The sequence below is a fragment of the Oncorhynchus gorbuscha genome, linkage group LG05 (genome assembly GCF_021184085.1).
Source record: "Oncorhynchus gorbuscha isolate QuinsamMale2020 ecotype Even-year linkage group LG05, OgorEven_v1.0, whole genome shotgun sequence".
In the NCBI taxonomy this organism is placed as follows: Eukaryota; Metazoa; Chordata; class Actinopteri; order Salmoniformes; family Salmonidae; genus Oncorhynchus; species Oncorhynchus gorbuscha.
In genome coordinates, this window is record NC_060177.1 from 30,413,585 (window position 1) to 30,431,406 (window position 17,822).

Genomic DNA, 17,822 nt, shown 5'->3' on the forward strand with positions numbered 1-17,822 from the left:
TAGGCTATGTTCCAATATCCACACTAGAATACCACTAAGAATGCATGGGATATTGGAACCAAGCCTTAGTTCTGTGACCACAGTTCTCAGTGAGAGTATGTCATGTCTTTACCTGAACTCCATCTCCCATGATGCCCCTCTGCAGGTGTGGAGCATCACCTACCACAGCTGGCTGACGTTCGTGCTGCTGCTGTGGGCGTGTCTGATCTGGATGCTGCGTGCGAGGCGCCACTTCGCCATGCTGTGCTCTCCCTTCATCCTGCTCTATGTCCTGGCCCTCTGCTTCCTGCAGTACGTCTGGGCCATGGACCTGCAGCCAGAGCTGCCCCGCACCGTGGGCACCATGAGCCTCAGGCAGCTGGGTCTGGACCGAGCCCAGTACCCCTGCCTCCGCCTGGGGGCCATGGTGAGGAGAGAGGGGGTAGGGGTGGAGGGGACAGGGTCAGCAGTGGGACAGAGGCGCTGGGAAATGTCAATGAATGCAGCCTGTTAAGTGCCTACAGGAAATTGACAGTGCAGTAGTCTGTATTCTGAAGACTCAAGTGGTGTAGGAAACATGTCCACAAGGTATCATTAAGTGCGTACCTGAAAAGTTCATCCACTCAACAAATCTTTTATGAGTAAAACATGCCTGTCACATATGCTGAATAGGCTGTTTAACAGTATATGCTCCTGCACTTTCTTAAAGGTGTAGAACCACTTAAAAGTGCAGTCCTGCAGTCAATCTCCCGAACAGTGTCAAGACTCCGATGGTGTCTCATCTCTCTCCTCCGCTCCTCCTCTCTCCCTCGGTCTGTTTTGTTGATCCTGTCAGCTGCTGTACACGCTGACGTTCTGGCTGCTCCTGCGCCAGTCAGTGAAGGACAACTTCAGCAGGAAGAAGGGCGGGTCTGCCCCTCTACAGGAGGTCATCACTGGAGGTGAGAGGATACACTTCCGATTCACACTCTCTCTACAAAATGAATTACTTCACGAAAGTTGTGAAGTTCCCAGGTGTCTGCTTTAGTATGGTCTGGCCCAGTAACATACTCTCCCACTATCTACATTTTACATTTGAGTCATTTAGCAGACGCTCTCATCCAGAGCGACCTTACAGTAGTGAGAGCATCAATTTTCGCACTGACTGCGAATCATGTGCGCTGTGCACTATGGCAGTGTCTTCAGTTTGGTTAGTAACAAGGTGCTCCTTCTCCCTTTGGGTCCACAGAGGGGAGCGGGCAGAACGAGTCGGTTCTGAAGGTTGTGGGCAGACTGGTGATGAGCTGCTATGCCAAGTACTGGATCTACGTGTGTGGAGGCATGTTCATCATGGTCAGCTTCGCAGGCAAGCTGGTGGGCTACAAGATCATCTACATGCTGCTCTTCCTGCTTTGCCTCTGTCTCTACCAGGTAGGTAGACACCATTAGTCCAGGGGGGGTCACACTCTGAAGTCCTTTTAAACTATGACCCCCATCATCAACTCCTTGTTTCCATATTACAACACTACTTTATTGGTCCAACTGCTACTTCGTACGTGTGTTTTCTGCTTCTGCTCTCAACCCTCCACACAGAAACAAACATGAGTGTAACACAGGGTCAGCTTCAGTGCAGCACACAACAAACTGGTTTTGTGCGGCAAATTGCCTCTGGTCGCACTGGGGATAACTCAGTTACCTCGATTTGACCTGTGGTCAAACTGACTGGTCATTGACATGTTAAGGAATGTTGTTGTTGTTCTCCACCCCCACCTTGACTGTCACTGTAACCTATATCGTCAGGTGTACTACTCTCTGTGGAGGAGGCTGCTCAAGGTTTTCTGGTGGCTGGTGGTGGCCTACACCATGCTGGTCCTTATCACCATCTATACCTTCCAGTTTGAGGACTTCCCTGCCTACTGGAAGAACTTCACCGGCTTCACTGAAGAGCAGTACGTTCCTCCCCACCTCACTGTGTGGTCGAGACTAATACACACTTTCTTATTAGGTTTGTCATTATGTTTGATGATGAAGTGGCCTATATTAACATCGATCTGGGTTCATGGATGTGGTTTTTCCAGATTAAACAGGAATTCCTAATTGTCATCAATTTCCGCACCAATATCCAGTTTTTCCATGTTCTGTGGTGTCCCGATCACCCCCATCTGGGTTTGAGGTGTACAATGAGTATAATAGAAACCTCTGGTGTCCTGCTCCTCTGTCTCCCTGCAGGCTGGCTGACATCGGCCTGGAGACCTTTAAGCTGACCGAGCTGTTCACCAGCATCCTGATCCCAGGCTTCTTCCTGCTGGCCTGCATCCTGCAGCTGCACTACTTCCACAAACCCTTTATGAGGATCACAGACCTGGACCACGTCACGCCCATACACAGGTACGCTCCTCTCGGGCTCCTCCCGCACAGTATGACTCACTGCCAGACAGAGGATGATCGAGAATATGCTCCTCGAATGCCCACGTAATAGAGTCCATAGTGAATGAGAGTTCAGTCGTGTGCCGTCCATCTCATTTAACATCACTGCCGGACAGAGCCGTTGTCCACCACCGCAGAAAATAATATCCTATATGATGACATTATTTTGATCCAACAGGAAGAGGAACAGGCACAGACCAGAGGTCCGCCGCTGTGATGATGGGGCTGTGTTTGAGGAGGATGACCTGGTGACGGATCTGGGGGATGACGAATCAGAGGATGATGGTGAGCACAGGTGTTGTTGAGCTTCACGCAGTCTCCGGGCAACCCTTTATACATTGGATTTGTATGGTGCTTCTCTAGGACCCAAAGACTGCTTACAATTGTACAAACAAAAACAGTACAAGGCAAGTGTCTCTTCCTATTTGGCGTGTCTATAATGGTGTCTCGCTCTCCTTCTCTCTGCTGTACAGAGATGATGCCCAGTAAGTGGGGTTTGGTGGTGAACAGGCTGGTAGTTCTGTTCAGGAAGTTCTCTGACACGCTGACCCAGATCCAAGTGTTAATCTGGAGGGTCCTGGAGCTGCACATCCTCAAGATGGTGGCCTTTTTCGTGGTCTGGGTGGCTCTGGGTGAGGTCAGTAGTCCACAGCCGTCATCTGTTAAAGTCTATTATGCACCGTGTGAATTTGGAAGCAAGCCCTTATCCCCCCTCTTTTTCTAAACTGCCTCTTTGTCTGTCTCTCTCGCACTCTCTCTCTCTTTCTGTCTTATTCTCGCTCTCTCGTTCTTTCTCTTTCTTTCTTTCTTTCTTTCTTTCTGTCTGTCTGTCTGTCTGTCTGTCTGTCTGTCTGTCTGTCTGTCTGTCTGTCTGTCTGTCTGTCTCTCTGTCTCTCTGTCTCTCTGTCTCTCTGTCTCTCTGTCTCTCTGTCTCTCTGTCTCTCTGTCTCTCTGTCTCTGTGTCTGTCTGTCTCAGCCGTCTGTGATGAACCTGGTTCTGGTGGTGCTCTGGGCGTTTGCCATGCCCTACTCCCGCTTCCGTCACATGGCTTGCTGTCTGTCCACCGTCTGGGTCTGCATCATCATCGTCTGCAAGATGCTCTACCAGCTCAGCATCGTCGACCCTGTCGACTACTCCAACAACTGCACTGTGGTGAGACACCAGTCTGGAAAGACACACAGACAGTGGAGTACAGATGAAAGTGTACAGAGCTATGCTCTCTGTTTATATTGATAGCATTCTCACACCCTTGCTGCCAGCGTTCTGCTGAGTGCACGCTATGCTAGTATTTACCCCTGGTGAGAAGCTAACACCTTGGTGCTAACTACAGGCAGTTTCATGTGCGAATTCTGTTGACGTGTTTAGTCTACCTGCTTTATGGCCGTTTGGAGGAGAACAGCCTTTTGTTTATTTTTCTGTGATTTGCAGAGACGTTTGGCTGCAGTTCCTCAGTCTCATATATACTCACTCTCTCTCTCTCTCTCCCTCTCTCTCTCTCTCTCTCTCTCTCTCTCTCTCTCTCTCTCTCTCTCTCTCTCTCTCCCTTTCTTTCTTTCTTTCTCTCTCTCGCTTCATCTCCATTTCACTTTCTTTCCATCATAGCCCTTGGCGAATGAAACCAATCTGAAAGATGCTGAGGTCCTGAACTCCACTCTGTACAGAGAGCCTGTAGACCCAGCCAACTGGTTTGGCTTCAGGAAGGATGCCACCGTGCTGGGCTATAGCAAGGTGAGATCAATGCTCTTCGGGACAGTTTTTTGACTATGATTATAAGGAAATGTCATTGAGCTATGTTCGTCTTCATGATTAATTTTTTTAAATATATGTACTAGGCAGGGTTGGGGTCAATTTCAATTCCAGTCAATTCAGGAAGAGCAGTGAAATTCCAATTCTTCATTGCTTTTCAATGAGGAACATTTTTTTATTAGAATTTTGTTTACCTTCTAAATTGACTGGAATTGAAATTGAATTGACCCCAACTTTGGTACTAGGTCAAATAACAAGTGTACTGGACCTAACTCATGCTGTCGTGTTTGTGTCCTTCTAGAACCACCTGCTGTTGCTGATGCTGCTGGTATTTGAGGCCACAGTGAACCGCCACCAGGAACACCACTACAGGCAGCAGCAGAGGTCCCCTCCCCTCATCCCAGCCATCTTCCCCCAGGCCACCAGAGACACCCTGGACCAGGGCCTGCTGGCCTGCATCAAGTACCTACTCAACTACAGCTTCTACAAATTTGGCCTGGAGGTAGGCCTCTTGCTGCTGTTTGGAGTTACTATTCAAAAGCATGTTGGTGTATCTCTCGATGCTTTTGGATTCCTCTCATATCTTACCATGTCTTTTTTTGTCCATGTACCTTTCCAAGATCTGCTTCATGATGACGGTGAATGTGATTGGCCAGCGGATGAACTTCCTAGTCATAATCCATAGCTGTTGGTTGGTGGCCATCATGGTACGGCGTCGCCGGGCGGCCATCGCTCAGATCTGGCCCAAGTACTGCCTGTTCCTCAGCATCTTCATGATCTACCAGTACATACTGTGTGTGGGCATTCCCCCTGCACTCTGTATAGGTGAGGGGGTTCATTAATCTCCACGTATCACCATTGTTGCCAGCATCCCAGTAGCTGTACAAGAACATCACCTTCTTTACCTACAGTTCCTGAAAGTGTCCCTCCCTCTATAGACTACCCCTGGTACCTACAGTACCTGACAGTGTATGTCCCACCCTCTACAGACTACCCCTGGTACCTACGGTATCTGACAGTGTATGTCCCTCCCTCTATAGACTACTCCAGGTACCTACAGTATCTGACAGTGTATGTCCCTCCCTCTATAGACTACCCCTGGTACCTACAGTATCTGACAGTGTATGTCCCTCCCTCTATAGACTACTCCTGGTAACTACAGTATCTGACAGTGTATGTCCCTCCCTCTATATACTACCCCTGGTACCTACAGTACCTGACAGTGTATGTCCCTCCACCCTCTACAGACTACCCCTGGTACCTACAGTATCTGACAGTGTATGTCCCTCCCTCTACAGACTTCCCCAGGTACCTACAGTACCTGACAGTGTATGTCCCTCCCCCCTCTACAGACTACCCCTGGTACCTACAGTATCTGACAGTGTATGTCCCTCCCTCTACAGACTACCCCTGGTACCTACAGTATCTGACAGTGTATGTCCCTCCCCCCTCTACAGACTACCCCTGGTACCTACAGTACCTGACAGTGTATGTCCCTCTCTCTATAGACTACCCCTGGTACCTACAGTATCTGACAGTGTATTTCCCTCTATAGACTACCCCTGGTACCTACAGTATCTGACAGTGTATGTCCCTCCCTCTATAGATTACCCCTGGTACCTACAGTATCTGACAGTGTATGTCCCTCCCTCTATAGACTACTCCTGGTACCTACATTACCTGACAGTGTATGTCCCTCCCCCCTCTATAGACTACTCCAGGTACCTACAGTACCTGACAGTGTATGTCCCTCCCCCCTCTACAGACTACTCCAGGTACCTACAGTACCTGACAGTGTATGTCCCTCCCCCTCTATAGACTACTCCAGGTACCTACAGTACCTGACAGTGTACGTCCCTCCCCCTCTACAGACTACTCCAGGTACCTACAGTATCTGACTGTGTATATCCCTCCCTCTATAGACTACCCCTGGTACCTACAGTACCTGACAGTGTATGTCCCTCCCTCTATAGACTACCCCTGGTACCTACAGTACCTGACAGTGTATGTCCCTCCCCCCTCTATAGACTACTCCAGGTACCTACAGTACCTGACAGTGTATGTCCCTCCCCCTCTATAGACTACCCCTGGTACAAACAGTACCTGACAGTGTATGTCCCTCCCCCCTCTATAGACTACTCCAGGTACCTACAGTACCTGACAGTGTATGTCCCTCCCTCCTCTACAGACTACTCCAGGTACCTACAGTATCTGACTGTGTATGTCCCTCCCCCCTCTATAGACTACCCCTGGTACCTACAGTACCTGACAGTGTATGTCCCTCCCTCTATAGACTACTCCAGGTACCTACAGTACCTGACAGTGTATGTCCCTCCCTCTATAGACTACCCCTGGTACCTACAGTACCTGACAGTGTATGTCCCTCCCTCTATAGACTACCCCTTGTACCTACAGTACCTGACAGTGTATGTCCCACCCTCTATAGACTACCCCTGGTACCTACAGTATCTGACAGTGTATGTCCCTCCCTCTATAGACTACCCCTGGCGATGGAACACCCCCGTCATAATCAACTCAGCACTCATCAAATGGATCTACCTCCCAGACTTCTACACCATCCCCAACTCCAAGAACCTCATTGGTGAGTCTCCTGTCTCATCTGACCTCAGTGATATTGTGGCCTACTAACGCAACGACCTGTGTTTGTTTGACCTCAAAATATCCTGGTCATAGATGCATAATCTAAAAAATGGTTAATTAGCAATTTGCTGATGTTCTACTGTAGTGTTCCTCCTGTCTGATGCTGATGGTTGTGTCTGTATCTGGTCCCTCCAGCGGACTTTGTCCTCCTGATGTGTGCCTCTCAGCAGTGGAAGGTGTTTGAGGATGAGAAGAGGGAGGAGTGGATGGTTCTGGCTGGGGAGAACACAGACGACCCTAACCCCATGGACGAGCGACCTTTCAACCCTGCCCCCAACTTCATCAACTGCAGGTACTGTATGACCAGACACCGATAACAACTGACCTAACAGCAGCTATAACCACACTCCTCCTCTTTATACCCTTCAGGCATTATTATGAGGGGTGGGAGTTTTTCCTGACCATGCGACCTGACCAGGAAAACTCTGCACTAATTATTATACATCCTCAACTACACCTACCAGTTTACAGTATCAACATTAACTCTCATCTCTCTCTCCCCCAGGTGTTACCTGGACATGACCAAGGTGCTGGTGTTCCGTCACATGTTCTGGTTTGTCTTGTCGGTGGTGTTTGTGACGGGGGCCACCAGGATCAGTGTGTTCGGCCTGGGCTACCTGCTGGCCTGCTTCTTCTTTCTGCTCTTCGGCACCAAGCTGCTCAGGAAGACCTCCCGCACGCGCCTGGTCATGTGGGACTGCCTCATCATCTACAACGTGGCCGTAATCATCTCCAAGAACATGTTGTCTGTGAGTGGCTATGCACCTCGCTGTGGACAACCACATACTGTAACCATACGCCTATACAGGGTGGAAATGAACCTGGTTAGGTGAACTGCTAGGCTTGCGTACATTTTAAGTGAGAGTGTGTGTTGTCCCCAGATCTTGGCCTGTGTGTTTGTGGTGGAGATGCAGAGAGGTTTCTGCTGGGTGATCCAACTCTTCAGTCTGGTCTGCACAGTGAAGGGTTACTATGACCGTGAGTACTCAACACATACAGATGGATACAGTTCTTTTATCCCTATGAGTGAACACACGTCACCCTCCAAATTGGCAGGTAAACAATGATATTATAGAATAACCAAAGCGGACTTTGTATGTGTGTTCTACAGCTAAGAGTGTGAGCGATAAGGCGTGTACTCTGCCTGTAGAGGAGGCAGGGATCATCTGGGACAGTATCTGCTTCTTCTTCCTCCTACTGCAGAGGAGAGTGTTCCTCAGCTGCTACTTCCTGCACGTGACAGCCGACCTGCAGGCCTCTGCCCGCCAAGCCTCCCGGTGAGCACTGGTCTCCACAGCACCCCCTGGAGGGCACCCTAAAAGCCACAACATTCCCCTGCAACTGCCCCAGAGTTTTGATGGACTCACTCTGATACTGTTTTGCTGTGTGTTCAGTCTGTATGTACTGTATGGAAACATGTTATGTTGACCTGATGTTTTGATTGGGACAGGGGCTTTGAGCTGTTCAGGGCCAGCATTGTGAAGAACATGCGCTTCCACCAGGAAGTAGAGAAGAAGTCCCTCTCGCAGCTCAAGAGATCGTGAGTAGCCATAGAAACGACCGCTTTCCATGTTCTCAACACATTGAGCCATTCCTCATGTAATCACGCTAAAACAGGCTAATGAGAGAGCCAGCTCTCATAACTAGCCAATAGCCAAGAATAGCCACTAGCAGGGCCATTAATCTCCCTCTGAATATGTCTGATGAATGTGACAGCAGATGAACGATCTCTGGAAAACACATGTCCAAAACCAAGATTGTAGTGTGGTCAAGTGCCATATATGACCGCTTAATTATATACAAGTAATGTAGAAAAACTGAGAGAGGAATGAGAGAGAGAGAGAGAGAGAGAGGGTAAAGTAGTCCGTGCTCGTCATGATGACATCAGAATATGTCTGCCCTTCCCCTCAGGATGGAACGGATCCGCTCCAAACAGGAGAAGTGTAAAGAGGGACGTCGGAAATCGGACACCAAGGCGGATCCGGCATCAGGTACTGAACTCCATTACTCTGTACTGATCCAGCAGGCATGAAATGACCTTTGGTTTGGACTTGTGCTCTCGCTGTCATGAATCATCCTATTAACCGTTAATCTATTTTATTGAAGAAATTCAACAGCCCACCACTACAGATGATGGTTTGAGGGTGGTTGTGTTGTGTGTTTGCTGTTTGGTAAAGCCTGAGGCCCTTCATCTCACCCCACAGAGCCACAGAGGGAAAAGAGAAGCCACAAGCGTGGCAAGAAGTGGCAAGAGCCCTGGCTGGACCATGCTAAAGGTTTGCTCCATAGCTCACCACTATATAGCCCTCTTGTCTGTGTATATGTCAGTGCCAGACTGACTCTCTCCACATCCCTCCATCTCCACAGTATCTGACCCCGCATTTATCTCACACCAAGTTCTTAAGTGGATGTGTTTGTGCATGCAGCTGCTTGTCCTGTGCCTGTATGTGCATGTTCCGGGTGTGTCTATGAGCATCCATGTATATAATATTGTATATGTTTATGTGACTGTGCACTCCCTATCCTCTGTAATGCAACTGTGTCTGAGAGACTTCTTCTGGAAGATCATGCAGTCAGTTAGAATCACGTCATTACTCGAGGCTGGGATGTGTCCCAAGATGCCCTTAGCTCAAATAAAATACCTTCCATCTGTCTGCCTCAGGAGGCCCGGAAATCAGATTTGTCTGGGATCTTTGATATTGAAATAGGAGTATTTTTCTCCTGCGGTGAGCGGCATCTGCATCTGATGTCTTCTGTCAGTGATGGGGAAATGGTTGGCTGAGCCGGCCTGCACTGTTTACATGCACAGTCAGAAATCTGGAAGAGTTTGCCTTAGGACAGAACCAATCAGACTTTGTCACAGTTTATTAGCAGACCTATAGTGTTTCATAATGGAATAGGTCTTACACATGGGGGTAGTACACATATTTCTCTATACTCTTCAAATTGCAGCTGCAGACCAGTAGAGGATTGTAATCTCCCGGTCTATTTGGCCTGTCTTTCCCCACATCTGTTTTCATTATTTCCTTCCTCAGACAGAACGGCATTGTCCAATGCTGCTAGTCAGTTTCCTTAGTTTCAGTTTTGTTTGAAAATCAGGCACTAAACACTCCTGGGTTTGAAGTTGTCTCGGTGTATATGAGTTATGACTAGGTGTACTACCGGGGAATGCATTCACTACCCATGTTTACCTCTGCAGTGTTGCATTCTGGGGATTACTACTTGTTTGAGTCAGACAGTGAGGAGGAAGAAGAACTATTTTCAGAAGAAAAAAAGCCTCAGAAACAGACTGCCTTTCAGGTGAGTTCACAGCCTCTGCCACCACAACATTGTCACAGTGTTAAATTGCACTGAAATGTGCAAAAACAACAATATTACTCAAGATACTCCAAAGCTTGCTTTTCACAATGCAGTAATTGTGCCCTCACAGCTGGCGTACCGGGCGTGGGTGACCAGTGCCAAGGCAACACTGAGGGAACGCCAGGAGAGACAGAAAGAACAGAGGAGGCTGGAAAGAGAGGAGAGACGGCAGAGGGAACAGGACAGCTCTCCAGCATCAGGTCAGAGATCTCACACACACACACACACACACACACACACACACACACACACACACACACACACACACACACACACACACACACACACACACACACACACACACACACACACACACACACACACCAATACATACTGCTTACTTGCACACACACACACACACACACACACACACACACACACACACACACACACACACACACACACACACACACACACACACACACACACACACACACACACACACACACACACACACACACACACACCAATACATACTGCTTACTTGCACACACACACACACACACACACACACACACACACACACACACACACACACACACACACACACACACACACACACACACACACACACACACACACCAATACATACTGCTTACTTGCACACACACACACACACACACACACACACACACACACACACACACACACACACACACACACACACACACACACACAGCGTTTAACTTTTTGTTGTTTTTTCTGTTACAGGTCATGAAGGTAGTCTTGAATTTGAAGAAAGTATCTCACACGAAGAGATAGACGACAATGACGAACTGGAAGGAGAAGGCTCGGGTATTTTGGGGGTTTATTTCATATTTTGCCCCCTCTATTCCCAGTGTTTTATATAGTGCCCTTTATTCATTAAGTTTCACACATTTTTTTGTTGTCTGTATGACCTAGTCCAATGTAATCTCATGCTGTGCTCCAGGGAAGGCAGACATCGTGCAGAGGATCCTGGACATCCTCATGTTGCTGTGGATCGTGTTCCTGGCCATGGTGGATGGCCTAACAGAGTGGCTCAACCTCATCACCAAGCAGTACGTGGACACCTCCACCGTGCTGTGCAACGAACGCTACCACCTCATACACAACGTCAGCCAGGTCAGTTATAAGGTACCTCCCACAACCAGAAGTCATCTACTTCTAGTGGGGCCCTGTCCCAGTATGACCAGTGATGGACCCTAATCCTGTAGTGTTTTACAGGGATCTCTGAGGGAGCCCATGGAGGATCAGCTGTCCCAGGGCAGCGAGAGCCCCACTATGGAGACCTGTCTGGGAGACATAGAGGGAGACACGGACCACGTGAATAGAACCAGTGCCACCAGGTTGGTGAAGGTGATAGCCCATTTAACCTATTGGGCACATTCATATTTAATATCTCTTTCGAGGGAGGAACCGAATAGAATTTAACAGAATTTACGTGTCCTTTTCTTACTAGTTTGTAATCATCTACACCAGTGGTTTCCAAACTTTTATAGTCCCGTACCCCTTCAAACATTCAACCTCCAGCTGCATAGCGCCAGGGTCAGCGCACTCTCAAATGTTTTTTTTTGTCATCATTGTAAGCCTGCCACACACACACTATACGATACATTTATTAAACATAAGAATGAGTTTTTGTCACAACCCGGCTCGTAGGAAGTGACAAAGAGCTTTAGTAGGACCTGGGCACAAATAATAATATAATAATCAATCATTTTGCTATTTATTTAACCATCTTACATATAAAACCTTATTTGTTCATCGAAAATTGTGAATAACTCAGCACAGATTAATGAGAAGGGTGTGCTTGAAAGGATGCACATAACTCTGCAATGTTGGGTTGTATTGGAGAGAGGCTCAGTCTTAAATCCTTTTTCACACAGTCTGTGCCTGTATTCAGTTGTCATGCTAGTGAGGGCCGAGAATCCACTGTCACATAGGTACATGGTTGCAAAGGGCATCAGTGTCTTAACAGCGCGATTTGCCAAGGCAGGATACTCAGAGCACAGCCCAGTCCAGAAATCTGGCAGTGGCTTCTGATTAAAGTAAATTTTTTACAGAACCGCTTGTTGCAATTTCGATGAGGCTCTCTTGTTCAGGTATTGTTAAGTGGACTGGAGACAGGGCATGAAAGGGAAACAAATCCAGTTGTTTGTGTCATCTGTTTTGGGAAAGAACCTGCGTAATTGCGCACCCAACTCACTCAGGTGCTTCGCTATATCACATTTCACATTGTCTGTAAGCTTGAGTTCATTTGCACACAAGAAATCATACAATGATGGAAAGACCTGCGTGTTGTCCTTGTTAATGCAGACAGATAAGAGCTCCAACTTCTTAATCATAGCCTCAATTTTATCTGCACATTGAATATAGTTGCGGAGAGTCCCTGTAATCCTAGATTCAGATCATTTAGGTGAGAAACAACATCACCCAGATAGTCATCATGTAAGTGGTCAGACAAGTAAAATCTTTAAGCTCGTCTCTCAATTCAAAACATCGTATCAATACTTTCCCCCTTGATAACCAGTGCACTTCTGTATGTTGTAAAAGTGTTACATGGTCGCTGTCCATATTATTGCATATTGCAGAAAATACACGAGAGTTCAGGGGCCTTGCTTTAACAAAGTTAACAATTTTCACTGTAGTTTCCAAAACATCTTCAAGCTGTCAGGAATTCCCTTGGCGGCAAGAGCCTCTCGGTGGATGCTGCAGTGTACCCAAGTATCATCGGGAGCAACTGCTTGCACGCGTGTTACCACTCCACTATGTCTCCCTGTCATGGCTTTTGCATCATCAGTACAGATACCAACACATATTGACCACCAAAGCCCATTTGATGTCACAAAGCTGTCCAGTACTTTAAAAATATCCTCTCCAGTTGTCCTGGTTTCCAGTGGTTTGCAGAAGAGGATGTCTTCCTTAATTGACCCCCCCATAAACGTAACGGACAAATACCAGGAGCTGTACCAGGCCCGCCACATCTGTTGACTCATCCAGTTATAACGCATAGAATTCACTGGCTTGTATGCTAAGCAGTAGTTTTTTGGGGCCTTTTCCCCCGGCATTGTCCCAGCCATATCCATGGCAGCAGGAAGAATAAAGTCCTCCACAAAAGCCACTCAGTAGCTCACCATAGAAGATGCTTCTAGCCCCTTCTTATTAATGGCTTCTCTTCGGCTGCATCAGATTCACAACTGTCAGTGTCTATACTAGCTGGGCTAACAACAAATGTAGATTTACTAATGCTAGCATTGGATGTGCTTGTGGAAGCAGAACAACTTGTGTTGTCGACAGGTGCAGGTGTATTACTGCTGGTAGCAGCAGTAGTACCAGTAGAGCTGGTATGTGTCTCTATGAACGTGGGCCTTACTTTTTAAAACTATTTCTGAGCAAACGAAATGAGCATGAGCTCATTTGGCTACATACGGACCATTGGTGGAATACCCACGAGAGAGTAACGGTTAATGTGATTGGATGTTAATTATTTGACTAGGCTACCTGAATTTGACATTGTGTTGTTATTTTGCTGAACACTAGATGGTTTGATTTTATTTTTGGCAGGAAAACGATGCTACTCAGGCGAGAGAGAAAAAACTCACCCAAATGTATAACCCCGCTGGAAAATATACCTGGACTGTTTGAAACTGGGAAGAAAATAAACATTTAATTATTATTTTTATTTTTTAATGTTAATCACATTTTTATTTGGCGTAGCCCCGACAGCTTTGCATGTTCCCCCGTTTGGGAATACCTGATCTACACTGAACAAAAGTTTAAACGCAAAGTGTAAAATGTTGGTCCCATGTTTCATGAGCTGAAATAAAAGATCCCAGAAATGTTCCATGAGCACAAAAAGCTTATTTCCCTCAAAGTTTGTGCACAAATGAGTTTACATCCCTGTCAGTGAGCATTTCTCCTTTGACAAGATAATCCATCCACATGACAGGTGTGGCATATCAAGAAGCTGATTAAACAGCATGGTCATTACACAGGTGCAACTTGTGCAGGGGACAATAAAATTAGCAGTTGTGTCACACAACACAATGCCACAAATTAGGGCCTAATACATTTATTTCAATTGACTGATTTCCTCATATGAACTGTAACTCTGTAAAATCTTTGAAATTGTTGCATGTTGCATTTATATATTTGTTCAGTATATAATTCAGTCAGTGTTAAGTGTTTTGCTTACCTGTGTGTTATGTTGTAGTGGGTTGGAGCTGGAGGAGCTGAGCGAGCGTGAGCGTCACAGCGGCACCACCCTGTGTTGTTCAGAGCCCACTCTGGAGCTGCTGGGGGTGGAGCCAGAACCACAGCGCATGAGCCGCTACCGCCACTCCAGGACCGCCAGCGAGATGCTCACTGACCGGTACTGACATACACCTTACAATGTACCCAGAAGATCTCTACAGTTGACATGCTACAGACTCCAGCTTCAAGCCTGATCGACTCAAGACTGCCAACTGTCCCCACGTGTGTATGTCCTGCGTGTATGAACTGTACTGACCCCAATGTCTCCATACCTCTAACTCAGGCAGTTCTTTGTGGAGGAGCTGGTCCAGTGTAGAGAGTTCTACTCCTCTCAGAACCGCCTGCTGAAGCTGCAGTTTGCCCTGTACAACCTCCTGGCTGCCAACTCAGAGCTGGTGTGCTACTTCATCATCGTGCTCAACAACATGGTGACGGCCTCTGTCATCTCAGTGGTGCTGCCCATCCTCATCTTCCTCTGGGCCATGCTGGCCGTGCCACGCCCCACCAAGAAGTTCTGGATGACCGCTATTGTCTACACTGAGGTGGGTCGTTGTTGGTTTGAAAATGTTTATGTTTTATGGATTGTTATTGTTGCACCGATGTAGTATGGTAGTGCACACCTATGCAAGCCTGTTGAGACATGGTGAGCGTCTGCACCTGTGCAATGCTACCTTCTCCCTCCTCTTGCCTTCGTTGGCTAAAGTGGTGTAAACATGCGTAAGATGTGAAGTATGTCATGTGTGAACACCTGGTGTAAACCAACGGTAGAAACCAAATTGCATTCCAGATTTCCAGGCCTAATTTAGGGCTTTATTCCACTCTGTTCCCGTTCCAGGCTGTTAGCTTTTACAAAAATAAATACAAATAACATTTAACAGATGGTCATGTATCAGATACGTTTCTTTATGTTAAACTATGTTTCCCCCTGCATTGTTCTGGTTGGTTCCGGTTCTACTCAGGTCATGGTGGTGGTAAAGTACCTGTTCCAGTTTGGTTTCTTCCCGTGGAACAGTGTATATGAGCTCACGCTGAACGAGGACAAGCCTTTCTTCCCACCTCGTATCCTGGGCCTGGAGAAGACGGATAACTACATCCGCTATGATCTGCTGCAGCTGCTGGCGCTCTTCTTCCATCGCTCACTGCTACAGGTATTACCAGCCCACCATTGAACTCTCAGCCGTGACTCTGTTGGCCTTGGCATTCATAATCATACGTTTTTACCACAAGATTTGGATTCAATACTCATAACGGTTTCCTCACTGTCTCTCACCAGCGGTATGGCCTGTGGGACCAGGAATGTGCTCTGGAGGAGAAGCCCTCGCGGCCATCAAAGGAGGCCAACAAGAAGGAGGGAGGAGAAGGGGTGGAGGTCCTTGTCCATCCCAGCCCAGGACCCAGCCTCATGGACCTGGAGGATCTCAAACCGGACAAGAACCAGAAGAAGGAACCAGAGCCTGAACCAGAGCATGAACCAGAGCCCAGCACCAGCGTAGCCCCTACCCCAGAGCCGCCCCCCAGCCTGCCTGTGGAGGGACCCAAGAAGAAAGGCAGCATCATGCGCTTCCGCAAGAAACAACAACTAAGCAAAGGTGAGTTAAAGAAACTAGCAGTAGAAGGGAGAATGAAGACGTTCATGAATTAAGGGCTTGTGTGTCCTTATGACTGCCCTCCTCCGAGTTACAGTGAAATGATTTGTATTCTGTTTGTATCCCAGAAGCCTTAGATATCAAGGCTGAGAAGAAGGAGCAGAAGAAGAAACAGAAGGGTAAGCGTAGAGAGGCAGCCAGTAAGAAGCTGATAGCAGTGGGAGAGAAGATCAAGCACTTCACCATCACAGCGTAAGTACACAGAAGTCACTCACTGGAGAACGCGTCAGACAATACAGACGTCACACAATTACATAACAAGTGGATTCTATAATGGTATTATTGTTTGTAAATCATTCTGTGGGGTTTGATTTGCATTTAGAAGTGCAGTTGGTTGTGACACGATTACTGTGCTGTACGAATCAGTGGACCTCTATAATCTTGCCGTATTTGGGCATGAGACGGTGATTTGATTCCCCAATCCTCTTTGTAGTGTGCGGGATGTCTACAAGCCTTGTCACGAATTCATCAGTGACATTTTACATGCGCCGTACCGTGCTGCCACTGATGTCTACGCCCTCATGTTCCTCACTGACGTGGTGGATTTCATCATCATTGTCTTCGGTTTCTGGGCCTTTGGAGTGAGTACTGTTTACATGACTGCAATGAAATTCACTTTGTGTACGAGGCCACTCTTGGCCCACAACCTATTCCTATACCTGCGTCGGCAAAATCTCTCAAATTTTCAAACCTCTCAAAACAATTCCGATATTGTATTACTCATTGTTGCGTCACCACCTACATGTTATTCCGATTTAAACCATCAACACGCCATCTTTAGAAGCTCTGTGCTTGGTCACAGGACACTATAACAGCATTCTGTGGACTTAACGGTTCGCCCGTTGTGCCTCAGAAACACTCGGCCGCAGCAGACATTGCCTCCACGCTGTCAGAGGACCAGGTGCCCGAGGCCTTCCTGGTGATGCTGCTCATCCAGTTCAGCACCATGATCATCGACCGAGCCCTCTACCTCCGCAAGACCGTCCTGGGCAAGCTCATCTTCCAGATCATCCTGGTGTTCGGCATCCACCTCTGGATGTTCTTCATCCTGCCTGCTGTCACTGAGAGGTGAGGAACAGGAAGGGGTGTCCTCATTACATCTGGTCTATTTAATCACCCTTAGGACGATATGTTTGTCTATCTTCGTGATGTTCGACAGTCCTTAAGCGGTGTGCCTATTGCATCATTTCTCTGAGGTGTGTACTGAGGTGTCTCCCTCTCTCTGTCCTCTCAGGATGTTCAGTCAAAACTCTGTGGCTCAGCTCTGGTACTTCTTCAAGTGTATCTACTTTGCCCTGTCGGCCTATCAGATCCGCTGTGGCTACCCCACCCGGATCCTGGGCAACTTCCTCACTAAGAAGTTCAACCACCTCAACCTCTTCCTCTTCCAAGGGTGAGTCCGTCCATTCATAATCTCCTACTCTGCCACACCATATAATATGTTTGTGTCAGGGAGTCTCCCTGTTCAGGGAGGTGATGGGATGAGGTTGGGTATTGGTACAGGGTGATATTGTCTGTCTGTCTGTCTCTCAGGTTCCGCTTGGTGCCTTTCCTGGTGGAGCTCCGGGCAGTGATGGACTGGGTATGGACTGACACCACTCTGTCCCTCTCCAACTGGATGTGTGTGGAAGACATCTACGCCAACATCTTCATCATCAAGTGCAGCCGTGAGACAGAGAAGGTACAAAGACCTCTAGGTTACAAATGCAGTTGATAAAATCCCTTGCCGTCTGTTGTAGTATGTGATTAGGCCGGCGGTTCTTACAGCTGGTTCCTCTTCATCCGCA

The 17,822-nt window shown here is 47.6% G+C and overlaps 1 protein-coding gene across 2 annotated transcripts in view; it reads left to right on the forward strand.

The window, feature by feature from the left end:
* The window catches only part of LOC124035817 (piezo-type mechanosensitive ion channel component 1-like), an 89,771-nt gene that overhangs the window by 68,247 nt on the left and 3,702 nt on the right, over positions 1–17,822 (forward strand). For both annotated transcript variants that reach the window (XM_046349584.1, XM_046349585.1), the window contains 33 exons: positions 146–406; positions 815–920; positions 1,208–1,389; positions 1,759–1,907; positions 2,188–2,346; positions 2,564–2,670; positions 2,859–3,022; positions 3,362–3,538; positions 3,989–4,114; positions 4,434–4,634; positions 4,753–4,957; positions 6,630–6,734; positions 6,929–7,085; positions 7,299–7,542; positions 7,675–7,771; positions 7,905–8,070; positions 8,244–8,333; positions 8,705–8,784; positions 8,998–9,069; positions 9,993–10,093; positions 10,224–10,353; positions 10,865–10,948; positions 11,085–11,257; positions 11,360–11,481; positions 14,349–14,507; positions 14,673–14,931; positions 15,349–15,537; positions 15,663–15,978; positions 16,104–16,227; positions 16,469–16,616; positions 16,889–17,103; positions 17,270–17,428; positions 17,569–17,716. In XM_046349584.1, coding sequence (XP_046205540.1) covers positions 146–406; positions 815–920; positions 1,208–1,389; positions 1,759–1,907; positions 2,188–2,346; positions 2,564–2,670; positions 2,859–3,022; positions 3,362–3,538; positions 3,989–4,114; positions 4,434–4,634; positions 4,753–4,957; positions 6,630–6,734; positions 6,929–7,085; positions 7,299–7,542; positions 7,675–7,771; positions 7,905–8,070; positions 8,244–8,333; positions 8,705–8,784; positions 8,998–9,069; positions 9,993–10,093; positions 10,224–10,353; positions 10,865–10,948; positions 11,085–11,257; positions 11,360–11,481; positions 14,349–14,507; positions 14,673–14,931; positions 15,349–15,537; positions 15,663–15,978; positions 16,104–16,227; positions 16,469–16,616; positions 16,889–17,103; positions 17,270–17,428; positions 17,569–17,716 — 5,175 coding nt within the window. The remainder of the gene's footprint in view (positions 1–145; positions 407–814; positions 921–1,207; positions 1,390–1,758; positions 1,908–2,187; positions 2,347–2,563; positions 2,671–2,858; positions 3,023–3,361; positions 3,539–3,988; positions 4,115–4,433; positions 4,635–4,752; positions 4,958–6,629; positions 6,735–6,928; positions 7,086–7,298; positions 7,543–7,674; positions 7,772–7,904; positions 8,071–8,243; positions 8,334–8,704; positions 8,785–8,997; positions 9,070–9,992; positions 10,094–10,223; positions 10,354–10,864; positions 10,949–11,084; positions 11,258–11,359; positions 11,482–14,348; positions 14,508–14,672; positions 14,932–15,348; positions 15,538–15,662; positions 15,979–16,103; positions 16,228–16,468; positions 16,617–16,888; positions 17,104–17,269; positions 17,429–17,568; positions 17,717–17,822) is intronic.